The sequence below is a fragment of the Anguilla rostrata genome, chromosome 12 (genome assembly GCF_018555375.3).
Source record: "Anguilla rostrata isolate EN2019 chromosome 12, ASM1855537v3, whole genome shotgun sequence".
Classification (NCBI taxonomy): Eukaryota; Metazoa; Chordata; class Actinopteri; order Anguilliformes; family Anguillidae; genus Anguilla; species Anguilla rostrata.
Window position 1 is genome coordinate 29,640,112 of NC_057944.1, and position 13,790 is coordinate 29,653,901.

Consider the following 13,790-nt stretch of genomic DNA (forward strand, 5'->3'; position numbering starts at 1 on the left):
CAGATGCAATCACTTATATTCTAAATATAAGGAGCTGACATGCTTTTTCGGGTGCTATATATGCTAGTCGATATCTTAAATATTACTGGTATCAAAACTAAATGAATTATTTTAAACATAACCATCCCGTCTCCGTCCATGTGCGATTTCATCACATTGCGTTACTGGTTTTCAATGAGACCAGCATGCACGTGTGTCAGCTGAGTCGGGCTAGATATTTTGAAGGGGCAATCTATGGGACACAAATGCGGCAAAGTCACACGTGCTATTAAAGGATCAACAAGTCGCCTGGCAGCATATTCCGTGAAGTCACGTTTTGTTGAGTGTCTCATCTACAATGCCCTGTGTTGTTTACAGGTGTGTCCGCATCTGTCAGTGCGGGTACAGCAATGCACAGGACCACAGTGTCACAGCGCACACGCGGACGAGGACACTAGCCTACCTTCTGCGGCGGGGTGCCCACGGCCATCTCCACGTAGTAGCCCTGTCCGGACTTCCCACGGAGATTGTCAATCATGTCCACGAAATTAATGCCCAGGGCTCCTCTGCGTTTCCTAGACGCCCTGCGGGTGGGCTTCCGCGGCACTGGCGGTGGGTCGGAGGGGAGGCCTTGCCGCAGGGGAACGCGGATGGAGAGGTGGCCGGAGAGGTTCGGATCGTCGGAATGGGAGCCGGAGCTCGTGTCCAAGAACAGGCCGGCGACTGTCCAAAAGAACACCAACCAGCGAACACACGATGCCTCCATTTTAGAATAGCTATCTGCTCTGCAACTGTATTTTTATACGCTGCAACTATCCTTGTGCGTTGGGTGGCGTAAAAATTAATGCAGCATAGCTCTTAAAACTCACAACGACCAACGTCTAGGTGCGCGAGTAATAATTTTCAGTTATTTGATCGCTTTTAGGTCAACAGTTTTCGTTCTTTCTTAATCGCACAATAGACTCCGAGACCGAATAAGCGGATGTAATATTCTCCTTACCATTTTAATTTCCGTGCTCAATTAAATTTTCCAAAGCTGCTGTCTTGAATCGAAGGTTTTTTTAAATCACCGCATCCAACACATTCACTTCCTATTGCACCTTGTTCGGCTCTTCGGGAGTTGAACGCAAAAACAGGCTACATGCTATGGTAGTTCTAATAACGAAAGCATTAAAAAAGGGAGAGCCAAAGAGAAAAATAACTGAAGAAAACATCGATGTTTGTGTTAAAATGACGCGGATGAATACAACATGTCATTGTCAATCCCGCGCGGATGAAATAAAGATGTTATGTCAACATTAAAAAATGTGAGAAATGATGCGAATGTTCTTTAAAGGTCCCCATGAACCATAAAGCTCAAATCCTCGAATCTCTGTTCGGCTGCCCTCGCTGTCATCGTCCAGTCACATTATCAGTCCTCGGCCCCACTGTCCACCATAATCTGCATCTCTGGTTCGCTACACACATCCTTCGCAACCTTCCTCCTTCCCTGCCTCCCCCGCTTCTCTCGCATCCCCCTCCAAATCTGAGCATCCCTTGAATATCTCTGGGCACGAGCTCTTTGCGCCTGGAGCATTATGGGTCTCGTAGTTTTTTCTTTTTTTTTTGAGCCGCCATTCTCTAAAAATACCCCAGGTGAGAGGGCAACATTTTTTTTAACGTTTATCTTTTGTTATGCTTAATAACAATCGAGACAAATGTAATATGATGATATACGAATAAAATGTTGACTTTTTGTAATACTTTTGTTGCACGATCAAGTCCTTTTTTGAGTACAATCTGTTGAGTAGGCTAATTATATATAATACTGTGCATTGTGCCAGATAATTGTTTTCAGTTAGGAGATTACAGGCTTGATTTACCGGCAGGGACCAAAAATTCCATACTGTATAAGTGAAGGGATTAGAGTACACTATATCAGGAGGTACACAAAAACTGTTTTATTTAATTCACAAAATAAATAGCAGAGCATAACATAATTTACCAAGTAGAGCTTCAGAATGGACAAGAAAGACAGAAGCATGTCCTTTGAGACAACAAACTACTTGAATCATATTCTCTCTGAGGAATGAGGGGGATCAGAAGGATGCATAAAGAATATGAAAAAGGGAGAGCCAGGAGGGAAGACGTCTTGTAGCCTCAGCCAAGCTTTCTTCTTCTGACTTTCTTCACCTCTTACATGGGCTTAACAGGGGAGGAAATTGAGGACTGGAAGAAAATCCATCATTGCACTTCCCCCTGTGACTCCACTGAATGGTGCAGCCCGTCCTATCACTACAAGGGCGGGCCAACTCAATATGTGCAGCTCGTAGGGGGGTATGTGAGGCAGGTGGGTCCAGTCTCCTTGTATAAAGGGGGAAGTGGGAGTGGCAAGGTGGAGGAAGCAGCCTCTGTCATAGCCTGGAGGGACAGGTCTGCAGCGAGAGAAAAGAGAGAGAAAGAACAAAAGGGGAAAAAGAGAGGGAGAGGTATCCAGGGGGAGAGAAAATGAGGGGTAGAGAAAAGAGTGGTATGAAAGACAGAGATGTAGTTGATAGCAGAGAGGGAGAGAAAGTAAATTAAATCTCAGCCAATGAATCAATTATCCAAGCTAAATGTGTTCTAGGACTACCTCAAACTCCCCATCCTTCTAGGAAAGGAAATGTTGACTGCAAACCGGCAACCTGATATGCATCTGGCACACAGAGCTCGGTGCATATTCATATCCCTGGATGTGAAATGCTGTAAAATTAGTCATTGGTACAAATGAATTTACAATAGCTTTCAAATTGAAGCCATGGAATTGCTTTTAAGTAATCTGTATGTAACTGATTAAACTGTGCCTTGATTTATGATAACTGATAATTATGGTTCACCATTCATTGTCCTGGTACACCTTGGTGTGAATAGTGAAAATGTGTTAAAATGAAATTGATTGAAACTGAATCGATATCCTCCAGTTGTACCACAATATATGTTTTTACTGTCTATATGTATCTGTAGGCTAGGAGCATTGTTTTTTAAAAAGTGGTTGTTATTGTGATGACAATACAAATACTGATTATCTTCCTCCTCCTCCCCCACCTCCTCCTCCTCCTCCTCCTCCTCATATCACTATGAAAATTATTCTTGTACCATTATTGTCATTTTCATTGTATCATGTATTTCGCATCTCGGCCTTCCGTCTGTGGGTGTGTCGCTCACTTGAAAGCTGCCTTTTCTGCTGCTGCTGTTCCTCGGCGTCGCTGAGCTCGCGTTTCCCCGCGCGGGGCCGACAGACAGGGACGGCAAGAGGGAGAGACCTGCCGCCGCACGCCCTGACGACGCAGCGTTGCGCATCACCGGGACAGCAACAGATTTGACAAATTACAAAACGTTACACGGAACACCCGAAACGGTTTGGCAGAGTGCTAACTGCTAATAAAGCAACTCGCCGCGCAAGAAAATGTGCTGACATACAGTACGTGTTAGAGTTGATCTTGATACTTTATCTAACTGCAGCTGTAGTTCATGTTCGCTGTGTTAAAGGTTTTGTTGACCTCAACGATAAAAAACGCCAAGGTCGCCTGGATACCATTTTGAAAGTTGTTAATATTTATCATTTCATTTTATAACCGTATTGTTAATTTGCCAGTTTGAACAGAAGGCTTCTGTAACTGCATGATATTACGCTGCAGAGTGCAAAAATAAAACTAATTGCAGTTCATCGTGGCTGAGGGAATGATAAGAGGCCCTGATAAGGGAAATATGGGGTTGTGGTATCACAATATCTAAGTGGTTCACTTTAGACCTATAGGACGAGAGGTCAAATATTTTTATAGATGATCTGTTGTGTGTGAAAGTGGCATGGACTTATAATTGCATAATGAGAGAGCTGTTTTTTAAACATATACTTCATATGCATTCTTTATATATAAACCGAAAAAAATAATATGTACAGAGAGAGAGAGAGAGAGAGAGAGAGAGAATAAACATGGTCATTTCCCTACCAGTCATCTGGGCCTGGTGTCCGGAAGCCTTTCGCGAAGGGGTTACTGGCAATCTTCAGCTGGGTGATCTGATTAAGGGAAGAGGTGAAAGAAAGGGCAGTGGTTGGGTAAAGAGGGGACAGAGAGGGCAGTAATTTGGTAAGGGGGGTGGGGCATAGAGATAGCAGTTGGGTAGGGTAGACACAGTGGAAGAGACTGACAGAAAAACATTGCTGTAAGTGGACCATTAACGTGCAGTACTGGCATAAAGCCAAAAAAGGGTCAATAATATTAGCTTTTAAACTTATGTGTCCTGTCATTTTTTGTTTGTTTTTAAAATGCTTTGGTAGCACAATCCTATTTATGGCCTTATAAGTGGAGCTCTTTTGGATTGAACTCAACTGAACAGTATTGAACTGCTCCAGAGACAAAGATGAAAATACACAGACTGCATTTCGAGTGATTTCCCTGTGGCTGAGGGACACAGAGTGACGTGCTGGGCAGAGGTTTAAGACAGAGAGACGGAAGGAAATGTGCAGAGCACAGGTGCGGACGGTTACCCTGTGGTTCTGGTACGCAGTGACGGCAGTGAAGCGGGTCTCAGGGAAGAAGAAGGTGGTGAAGTTGTGGTGGGCGTAGCGCTGGCTGTCCCGGCGCGGGTCCACAAACACCACGTGGAAACGCGGCTGGTACCGGTGCATGGAGTTCAGGATGATCTGAGCAAACACACATAAACATGTGCTTATGCGCACACACACACACACACACACACATATGCACGTGCACACACACAAGCACACCCATGCACACACATGCACATGTACGCACATACACGCAAACACACGAAGAAAAAGAAAAAGGGGGAACCAGCATTTAAAAAATAGTGATGTAAAAACAGATGAGATGTCACACAGATGAGATGTCAGTGCATACGAGCCATGTCAATGCTTCAGAGATGGTATGTGCACACGTGTTTGTGTGTGTGTATGTACAGTGTGTCTGTTTTAATGAGTGTGGCACTGACATGTCCATTGTCGTCCAGCAGGTTGTTGGTGAGTTTGAGCCGATCGAAGGAGACGGTCTGCTTCATCCACTGTGCACCGCGTGCTGGGGAGTCGGGGTGGAAGTGCACCCTCCCAGGGGCTGCCGCATCTGCCCGCCCTGCCACCAGCCAGGACGAGCTGTGGAAGGCGTACCTGACCAGGAAAGAGAAGCAGATCGGAGAGATTGGACCAGTTTATATTTGGTTCCCAATATTGGCCCTTGACGAACCCCTAACCCCCTCCTGCACAGTTTGCTGGTGTCTTCATTAAAGCGTTACGATGAATGAATAATTGCTGTTATAGTCATACATTATTACACACTACGCTCTTAAAGGATTGCTTGCTATAGTAAATCATTGTACTTGGGGTTCTCAAACTAAGTCTTGGGGCCTGCTGTGCATGATGGTTTTCCATCCAGCTGCATCTGTAGCCTCTAGATTGTAATAAGCCGCAAGTTGTTCTTAATTAGACATTTCTAATTGTGTATTGTGGAATGACTGGCCCTCTTGTAGCCACATTACAGTATGTCAAAAATAACTGGACATCTTAGTAAATGATACAGCACGTTGGACAGGTACGCAGTCATGTGTGAGTTATGTCTACTAAGTGACTTGCTAACTAGTGGTGGGACTGGTAATGCATTTTTAGTTTTGTGCTTTACCTGACTAAACATTGTTGCGAAGAATATTCAATTGTCTCACTTTTAAGCCACAAGGATATTTGCAGAAATCAAATATACATTTATGATTTTATGGTTGATTATTCCAATAATTAGATACTCGTTTAAAGACGGAGACATTTTTATCTTCCCAGTCAGGCAGATGAATGGGGGAAACTACAGAGCAGGTAGGTAGAGTTATATAATTCAATTCTGCTTTGTCCCTGATCAGCACATCATGAAACGACATTTAAATGTGATTTTCTGAACATTTACTGAACATTATCTGAGATGAAGAGCAGGCATTATAGTAAAACAGGCTGAGGCTGTAATATGGTTCCACATGCCTGTGTCCTTAATTGTTAGAGCCAGTGTTCCTCACCTGTATCGTTTGTCATCCACAGGGATAAAGTCCATCAGCAGGACATACTCTGCCATGGGGTCCATTCCCGAAATCTGTACCTGGAATGTGGGGAACATCCTCCTGCCATCCAGAGAGCACAGTGGGGCGAGAACAAGCCAGCGGGGGAGAGATTGATGGAGAGAGAGAGAGAGAGAGAGAGAGAGAGAGAGGGACAGAGAATAGGAAGAGACAGAGATAATTATATAATAATTATAATTATTATAATTTAACTTGCCTGTGTATCTCCCTTTTCATTATTTATTGTTGTTTCCTATTTACATTTTTTATTATTTAATTTATATTGCAGTTGTACTGATGTCTTGTGTCGTGTTTCAGTATTCTGCTTTGGCAGAATTGTTGTGCATATTCATGTCAATAAATCATTATTGATTTGAATGGAAAGAGACAGAGTGCAAGTGTGTGGGTGCATGCGTGCATATGTTTGTCACTGTACGTTACATATCCCTGCATAGTACAGTGCGATCGCTTCCGCTCTTTTTTCTTTACGTCGCATGAGCGTGCACGTGTGCCTGCGCACGTGCCTGAACTCCTTCATGCATGCGCATGCTCACGTGCACGAGCATTCCCTGCCCTTACCTCCCGGCTTTGGTGACGATCATCTCCGTACCCAGCTGGTCAAACTGCCGCCACAGCATGGCCATCTCCAGCTGAACTTTGACTCCAGTAACCTGGGGGGCCTTGATGCACCTGCCACCCCCCTCCATGCAGCAGGACAGGGCCAAGGGGCCCCCCAGGGAGGCTGGGGGTACTGGGAGAGATTTAAGGAGGTGAGTGCAATTAGGTACAGAACTGACAAGCATTCAGGTTTTGTTTGTGATAAGAAAATGTTGAACATGCCCTGTCAGCCTCTTTCACAATAGCCCTAACGTTTTCAAAACCCAAATTTGTGGGATTTTGTGGACTACAGGGGAGACCCGGGGGTGAATTGGGGGTGGGTGGGGTTTTGGTGGATGGTGGGCTAATTGTAGACCATGTTGGGGAGAACACATTCCATTCAGGATTACAACTATTTTGCCTGCTTATTCTAAATGTGTTTTTGAAAAATGCAAAGCTAAAACAGTAGCTATCATTCAAACGCGTGCTACATTCATCATCAGGTTGGTCCTCAGAGGTGCGTTTCAGTTCTAATACCAGTGAGATAAGATGATGCGTGAAAACTATAGCCAGGGAGGAAAGAAGAATTTTATATGGAGAGAAGGGGGAGAAAGAGAAGAGTAAAGGAGAGGAGGGAAGTGGGACGGAGATAGAGGCAAGCGATCAGGGGAGGAAAGAAGATAAGCTAGGTGACAGTACAGGGGCTTGCACAAAATATTGGAAGAAATAAATATATATATGCACGTGTTCTTCTGAGATCTGGCAGATAGAAAGTTTAAGTATTTAAAAATTTTATTGACATAATTCAAGTGTCTTGGATCATGAAAACAGGCAGTGAAAATATTATCCACTATATATATATATATATATATATATATTTACACTATTTACACTTGAGTCCTTAAAACCAGAGACTCCTGTCCTTCTACAGGTACCGGGGACAACAATTAATCTCCGGGTCTCAGCAGGATGTATTGGCAACAGATTGCAACATCCATATGGGCAACACTTTTATGTAGCTGTTTATTTTCAGTAAATCAATATACATGAATTTGGACAACAATCTGATGTGCATTATTTTGAATTCTTATTCCATTAGGTTCAGGTTTCTTTATCAGCACAGCATAAAATAACTTATTGCGCTGATAAATAGAAAAAAAATAGTCAGAGGAAACAGACAGACACAAGCCACCAACACTAGACAAGAATGACAGACAGATGAGATGCATACAGGACAAAGTAACGGAGAAATCATGCACAATTCTGTTCATTAATTTGATTAATCAATCAAGCACTTGGGTAGCTAATTAAGATAAGAACGGATGAAGAAAACGGTCATATTACCCTCCATTTGAATGGCAGTGAGATCGAGTTGGCACTCCAGGACTGTGCTGGCGATGGGCAGGCTCGGTCTCTCTGTCCAGCCGTTCGCCTTTCTGTCCCCCAGTTCCAAGCCGTTATGGTGGTTCTCTCTGTGCATCTGTCTGTCTCTCTCTGCCTTGCTGTCTGTCTGTCCCTATCTCTGGTTTCCTCTGATATAGGTCTTTGTGCTTGTGTGCCCTTCTGTTTGTCTATCTGTCAGTCAGTCAGTCTGTCTGCTACAGCTGAGCTCAGTCCAGTTGTTTCCTGTACCTCGTGTGTTACTTTGCCTGTCGGTGTAAATCCTAACACCCGTCTTTTTGTGTGTCGGATACCTGTGCAAAGATACCTGAACAAGGTCTGAATAGGTCTCTCAGCATCTCTCTCTCTCTCTCTCTCTCTCTTCGTATCGCTCTCTCTCTCTCCTTCTCTGCTTCACTCAGTCTGTCAGTCAGTCTGTCTCTCTCTGTCTATCCCTTATGTCTTCTCTGCAGGGTGTATGCGTGTTTGTGCGCGTTTGCGCTCCTGCCCATTGAAGCTAATGCTCCTGTGTGGCCGAGCAGGAAGGTGTCGACAGCAATGCCCGCGCGGGTGTGTCCAGCGGAGCTGGGTCACCTGAACCCCGCGGTCCGTGCCTGTGGTCGCAGTCGCAGTCCTGGTCCCGGTCGCGGTCCCGTGCACAGCATCACCAGGTGATGTCCAGGCTGGTCCCCCAGAAGTAGGCTGTCCCAAAAATGGAAGGGAGGGCGAGAGAACCGGAGGCTTTATAGAGACAGAGACACCCGCGGGACCCTCTACGCACGCCCGCCCACCCCTACCCCCACCCCCAAATACTGACACTTCTCCTGGCACACAATAATCATCAACACTTACAAACGTGTGACTTTCAGTTTTTACAGCTTCAAGGTGGAACTGGATCCATTAAGCATTAAGAAATACATTTTAAAAATACAGACAACCGCAAAAAAAGTGTGAAGCATTATTTCAGAGAAACTATTATCAGAGGGCAGCGATATATATATATATATATATATACATTTGATACACTAGAGACTACGAATACTAGTTAAGCTAAAACTCATCAATAACAGCTCTACATTCACAGAAATGGATATCCATTTCCGTGTACTACTTCCAATGAAATTTTTTTTGAGGGTGGGGTGGGGTGTTGGGGGAGGAATGCGATTTGAAATCTGACAAAGAACCGTTACCATTTTGCCTCACAATTGTGACCAAAGTGAATCAAAAAAAAGTTCAGTATTCTGCTGACAATCGTATAAAAATGGTACAGCTTCACTCTACATGACTCTCAAATCAGGAAATCACAAATCATCATACAGAGATGGACTGTGGTTTGTATTTAATAACACAAAAGACAACTGCCCCTCATATTTAAATGAGGGGCTCGCTTATGGCAGAGCAGCTGATGCTTGCTGATGTTTTGAAAGTTGATAAATATTTAAGGTTTATTTATATCTTGTGTTTCTTTTTTTTTTCTGGTGATAAATTAAGTAATTAAAAAAACTTACACTTCAGAGCGTGATAAAATTAACAAGGAACTTTGCGGCGAATTATCCAGCTTGCGATTAATCTCTAGGCTGACTCATTTCACCACCATTCAACACTCTGCTAATTGGGTTTTGGAAACAAATCACTGCATCAAGTGAGCAGTTTCAATCTGTGCCTCTGTTCCCTAAGACTTCATAGACGCTGCAGCGATGGCACAGATTTCACCTTTGACCTGTGTGCTTTGTGTCCGAAGAACGCCTGCGGTGGAAGGACCGGTCCAGAGAAACGGCACCCTCTCCCCCTTAATCAATCCCCGAATACCTCACCCCCAGCGTCCAGCACACCAACAAGTGAGACAGGTCTCTCGAGCAGGGAAGATGGATCCATTCATATCCACCTGTCTCAGTGAGAATGATGGAGAGAGATGGGGAGGAGGCAAGAAACGGGCAGAAGGACAAGGAGGATAAACGGAAATGAATTTTGACGGGGTTGAAAGAGGCATTAGCAGTGTGGGTCTGTCTGTCAGTCTGCCTGTCCATCTGTGCTTTGTGGTGACTAAGAATCTCACTTTCTTTCATAATATGTGGATGAGACTAATAATTATCTCACTCAGGACTACACGCTGACAAATGCAAACCCTGTAGTGCTATATTTGAGGTTCTGAGTGTTAACATAAGAGCATAATGTGGAGGACAGGCAATTTAGCCCAACAATGCTAGCCATTCCTAACTAAATTGTACCTGGTTCTCTGATTACCTGCAGACTAGATAGTATCTAATACTGTACCAAGCCTGGTCTTGAAAACCCAGAGTTTCTGCCTCTACCTGATGGGCTATTCCACACATTGACTACTGTCTGCGTGAAAAAGTGTGTGTAAATGAACTGATGATCCTTTTATGACTAGTAACAGAGTGTGACTTATTGCACAATGTGTAGTTTGTGTAGTTGATACTACTTCTGACTGTTGATTCTGTGTATTATTTATGTATATGGGGCACCACTGCTTCTGGCAGCTCATGGGACCACCTTTGATGGGACAGTGTTGATGGGGCGCAGCCTGGGGGTACTCCAGCACCCCATCCATCTCCCATCCTTTCTAATGAAACTCCATGATGCCACGACCTGTCGATACTCTGACAAACCCTGCAAATTCTCTCATTAATCACCTCAGTGCAGCTAATACTCAAACACATTTGCCCCTGTCTCTTCCTGTCTCCCTGGCCCCGCTCTGCCGATATCCATACCTCCTATCACAGGATATTGTCCTCTTTAATCTTGAGGTTGTTTTCAAATTATTCAAATGCCCCAGTGATTGTCAGCAGAATCCAAACTTTTTAATGATGTTTATCTGTAGCACTGCACACCAATGGAAGGCTATAACCCAGAACAGTTTCTTTTTTTGGTATTGCCATAGCAATGCTAGCAAAATACCATGGGTAAATGCAGTACAGATGTTTATTGTAGCTTCCTATAGCAACTCTGTGTATGTTATAATAACATATTGCAGTGCATTTAGATTTTTTAAAAAATGTTATCAACAAGGCCTTATATATAACAATGGTTTTTGTCATAAAATGTATTGGATCTAAATTATAGAATTTAATCTAAACTAATCCTTGTGCTGGACACATCATACCTTCTTAGTGTTTAGCTTTTACTCAATAGGCCATAGTTGTATGTGGAACAAACCTTGTGGAGTAGATGTAGACCATTGTTTTCATAAATTCAACATTTCATTACACTTGGAAAAAAGAGCAACATCAGGTTCGATGGCAGGCCATGTGACATTAATTGAATGACTTATTATTCATGATGAATAAAACACAGAGCAGAGAAATGTGGGTAGGAAATAGACAATTTTATTGTTAAAATGTTCTATGCGGAGGGTTAGGAAACTTGGAAATGGATTGATGTGTGTGTGTCTCGGGGGGGAGGCTCGACAACACAGAGTTTCCTTCCAAAAGCAACAGGACAACCTGGACGCAGAGTCACCAAACACACGTTAGCGAATGCACATGCTTTCCAAACTACCGCACAGTAGTCAGACTTCTGATGTCACATTTGGACCACAGTACAGCGTGTGGTGTTCAAGTGTCGTGTCTGTGTTTGTGTTAGCTGGAATAAAAAATACAGAGTCTTACTGCTTCGACACAATGTGCACCTCTGTCGATGTCAGGGGGTGGGCAGGGTGCCATGTTTTTTTCCGATTTTTCGTGTGAGATAGTGCAAGTGTCAGTGAGCGGAATAATTGAGCTGGCCGAGGGTGGGGTGGGTGGGGGTGAAGTTGAGGAGAGGGAGTCTAGGACGCTTTGGGTTGGCTGAGGGACTCCCATATAGCCATAAGCTTGGTCTTCAGCTCCTCGGCGTAGGGCTTGAGCTTGCTTTGCAGATCCTCCCCCTGAACCTTGTCCTTGACATCAGTCAGGGCTTCGCTCAAGTGGTCCTTGTACTCTTGGACGTAGGGTTCAGCCAGCGTCTTCAGCTCCTCCAGGCGCTCGGTCAACTTAGCACGGATGGCCTCCACAATGGGCATCAGCTTGGACTTGGTCTCCTCCACGTTGGTCTGGATCTTGACACGGAGCTCCTCCACCACGGGCTCCAGCTTGGTCCTCAGCTCCTCCATCTCCTTCTTGTGCTTCTCCGTGTACTCCTTCACCAGGGGCTCCAGCTTCGCACGGTACTCGTCCAGGTGCTTCTGCACCACCTCCTTCAGCTCGGCCTGCTTGGGCTCCAGGTCCTTCTTCAGCTGATCCACATCAGCCTGGATCTTATCCCGCATGTCCTTGGTGAGCTCCATGAACTGGCCGCTGAAGGCATCGGTGTAGGGGGAGAGGGCCGCGGAGGCTGACTGGATGTAGCCCTGGATGTTGTCAAGGCTCTGGGAAAGTTTCAGTCTGAGAGAGAGGGGGAGATGAGAGAGAAACAAGAAATTATAATTATTATAAATATTACTATACTTTTTTTTTCAATTTAAAAAAAATGTGCATATTTTTACATTATTTTTCAAGTTTTAGATATTGATGCTCTTTGTATTATTTGGCAGTACAATGTCTAATGTCATCATAGCAGTGAAGCCAATCTGGGTTTGATTTTGAGAGTGAGACAGAGGGGAATGAGATGGAGTGATTGAGGGGTGGTGTATAGAGAGGGCTGATGAATTGAGAGTGTAGGATTAAGAGAAGTTGGGTTGAAGGCAAAAGAGGGTAAAGCGGAGCAGGTTATGAGAGAACGCAGGGCAAATATGGTTGCAGGATGTCCAATTTTTGAACGGAATGTCCGGTTTTCAAATTATTTTACTGGTCTGGTCTGTGGTCCTGACCGAGCAATGTAATGTTGGGTCAGTGTAATTGATGGAATAAATTTGGTGTTAGTTTCCAATGAACCAACATGGTTCTCTCCAGTAAATATCCAACTTAATAAATTGACTGTATTTAAAAATGCAAGCTATGTAGGTTGCCCTGGGTATAAGTGTCTGCTAAATGCTGATAAAATAAATATATAAATCATATAAATATATTTAAAAAGAGATTACAGAGAGGATTGGTTTGAGGGAAAACTTTTGAATCACCGAGTGGAACATGTGTCTTACTTGTAGTCTTTGTACTCAGTCTCATCCAGATGTTCAAGAGCCTTCTGTGCAGTATCCTTCACCTGTTGCAAGTACATACCCACAGCTGCCCTTACATGCTCCAGCTGGGAAGGGGGAGCAGGAGCATCAGCCTGCAGGAACCGTGCCTGGGAACCTGGGAGAGAGTATCAGGAAAGGCTCAGGCTTTGGGAGATCAGTAGACCGCACTCTTAGACAAAGTGAAACAAACAGTGTTCCTGGGTAAGATAAATGCAACCGGCCGCAGGAGGATGGTGGTAGTTTCAGAGCCACAAACTTCATGGTGGAGTTGAGAAGTGAGAATATGAGAGACAAATGCAGGGAGAGACAGTTAGTAGCCGAGGGAGAGAGCCGAAAGGGGAGGGGAGGAAGAGAGAATAGTGAGTGAGAGAGAGAGAGAGAGAGAGAGAGAGAGAGAGAGAGAGAGAGAGAGAGAGAGAGAGAGAGAGAGAGAGAGAGAGAGAGAGAGATATTTAACATACATAATCGACAGGCTCACATATTTTAAACATTTCCAAATGTGTCACATTTATTTTAAAGTTCATAATCCCTTAATTCAAAGACAAGGGGATGTAAATCGCCTTGACCGGGCAGGTGAGGACTTCTCATCAGCCGTAAGGCATCAGCGCTGAAGCTAAAATAGTGTTAGAGGTTCATGAGCAGCAGATGT

The 13,790-nt window shown here is 44.2% G+C and overlaps 3 protein-coding genes across 5 annotated transcripts in view; all 3 read right to left on the reverse strand.

Moving 5' to 3' along the window:
• Positions 1-1,505, reverse strand: part of bace1 (beta-secretase 1) — a 59,478-nt gene extending 57,973 nt beyond the window's left edge. For 2 of the 3 annotated variants that reach the window (XR_010324735.1, XM_064303768.1), the window contains exon 1: positions 443-1,505. Coding sequence is in view for 2 of the 3 variants with exons in the window: in XM_064303768.1 (XP_064159838.1) it covers positions 443-745 (303 nt within the window). In the remaining variant the exon portion in view is untranslated. The remainder of the gene's footprint in view (positions 1-442) is intronic. The other variant, XM_064303769.1, reaches the window with a different exon arrangement.
• Positions 1,506-3,943: 2,438 nt separating this feature from the next.
• Positions 3,944-10,597, reverse strand: LOC135235711 (T-box transcription factor TBX1). The gene is made up of 6 exons (XM_064301497.1): positions 10,540-10,597; positions 6,628-6,799; positions 6,010-6,111; positions 4,951-5,122; positions 4,487-4,642; positions 3,944-4,015 (listed from the first exon to the last, which is right to left on the reverse strand). The coding sequence occupies exons 1-6, from the start codon at positions 10,595-10,597 to the stop codon at positions 3,944-3,946; spliced, it is 732 nt and encodes a 243-aa protein (XP_064157567.1).
• Positions 10,598-11,350: 753 nt separating this feature from the next.
• Positions 11,351-13,283, reverse strand: LOC135236199 (apolipoprotein A-I-2-like). Its single transcript, XM_064302434.1, has 2 exons — positions 13,103-13,283; positions 11,351-12,407 (listed from the first exon to the last, which is right to left on the reverse strand). Exons 1-2 carry the CDS (start codon positions 13,177-13,179, stop codon positions 11,813-11,815), a joined length of 672 nt encoding a protein of 223 aa, XP_064158504.1. The 5' UTR covers positions 13,180-13,283; the 3' UTR covers positions 11,351-11,812.
• Positions 13,284-13,790: the final 507 nt, after the last annotated feature.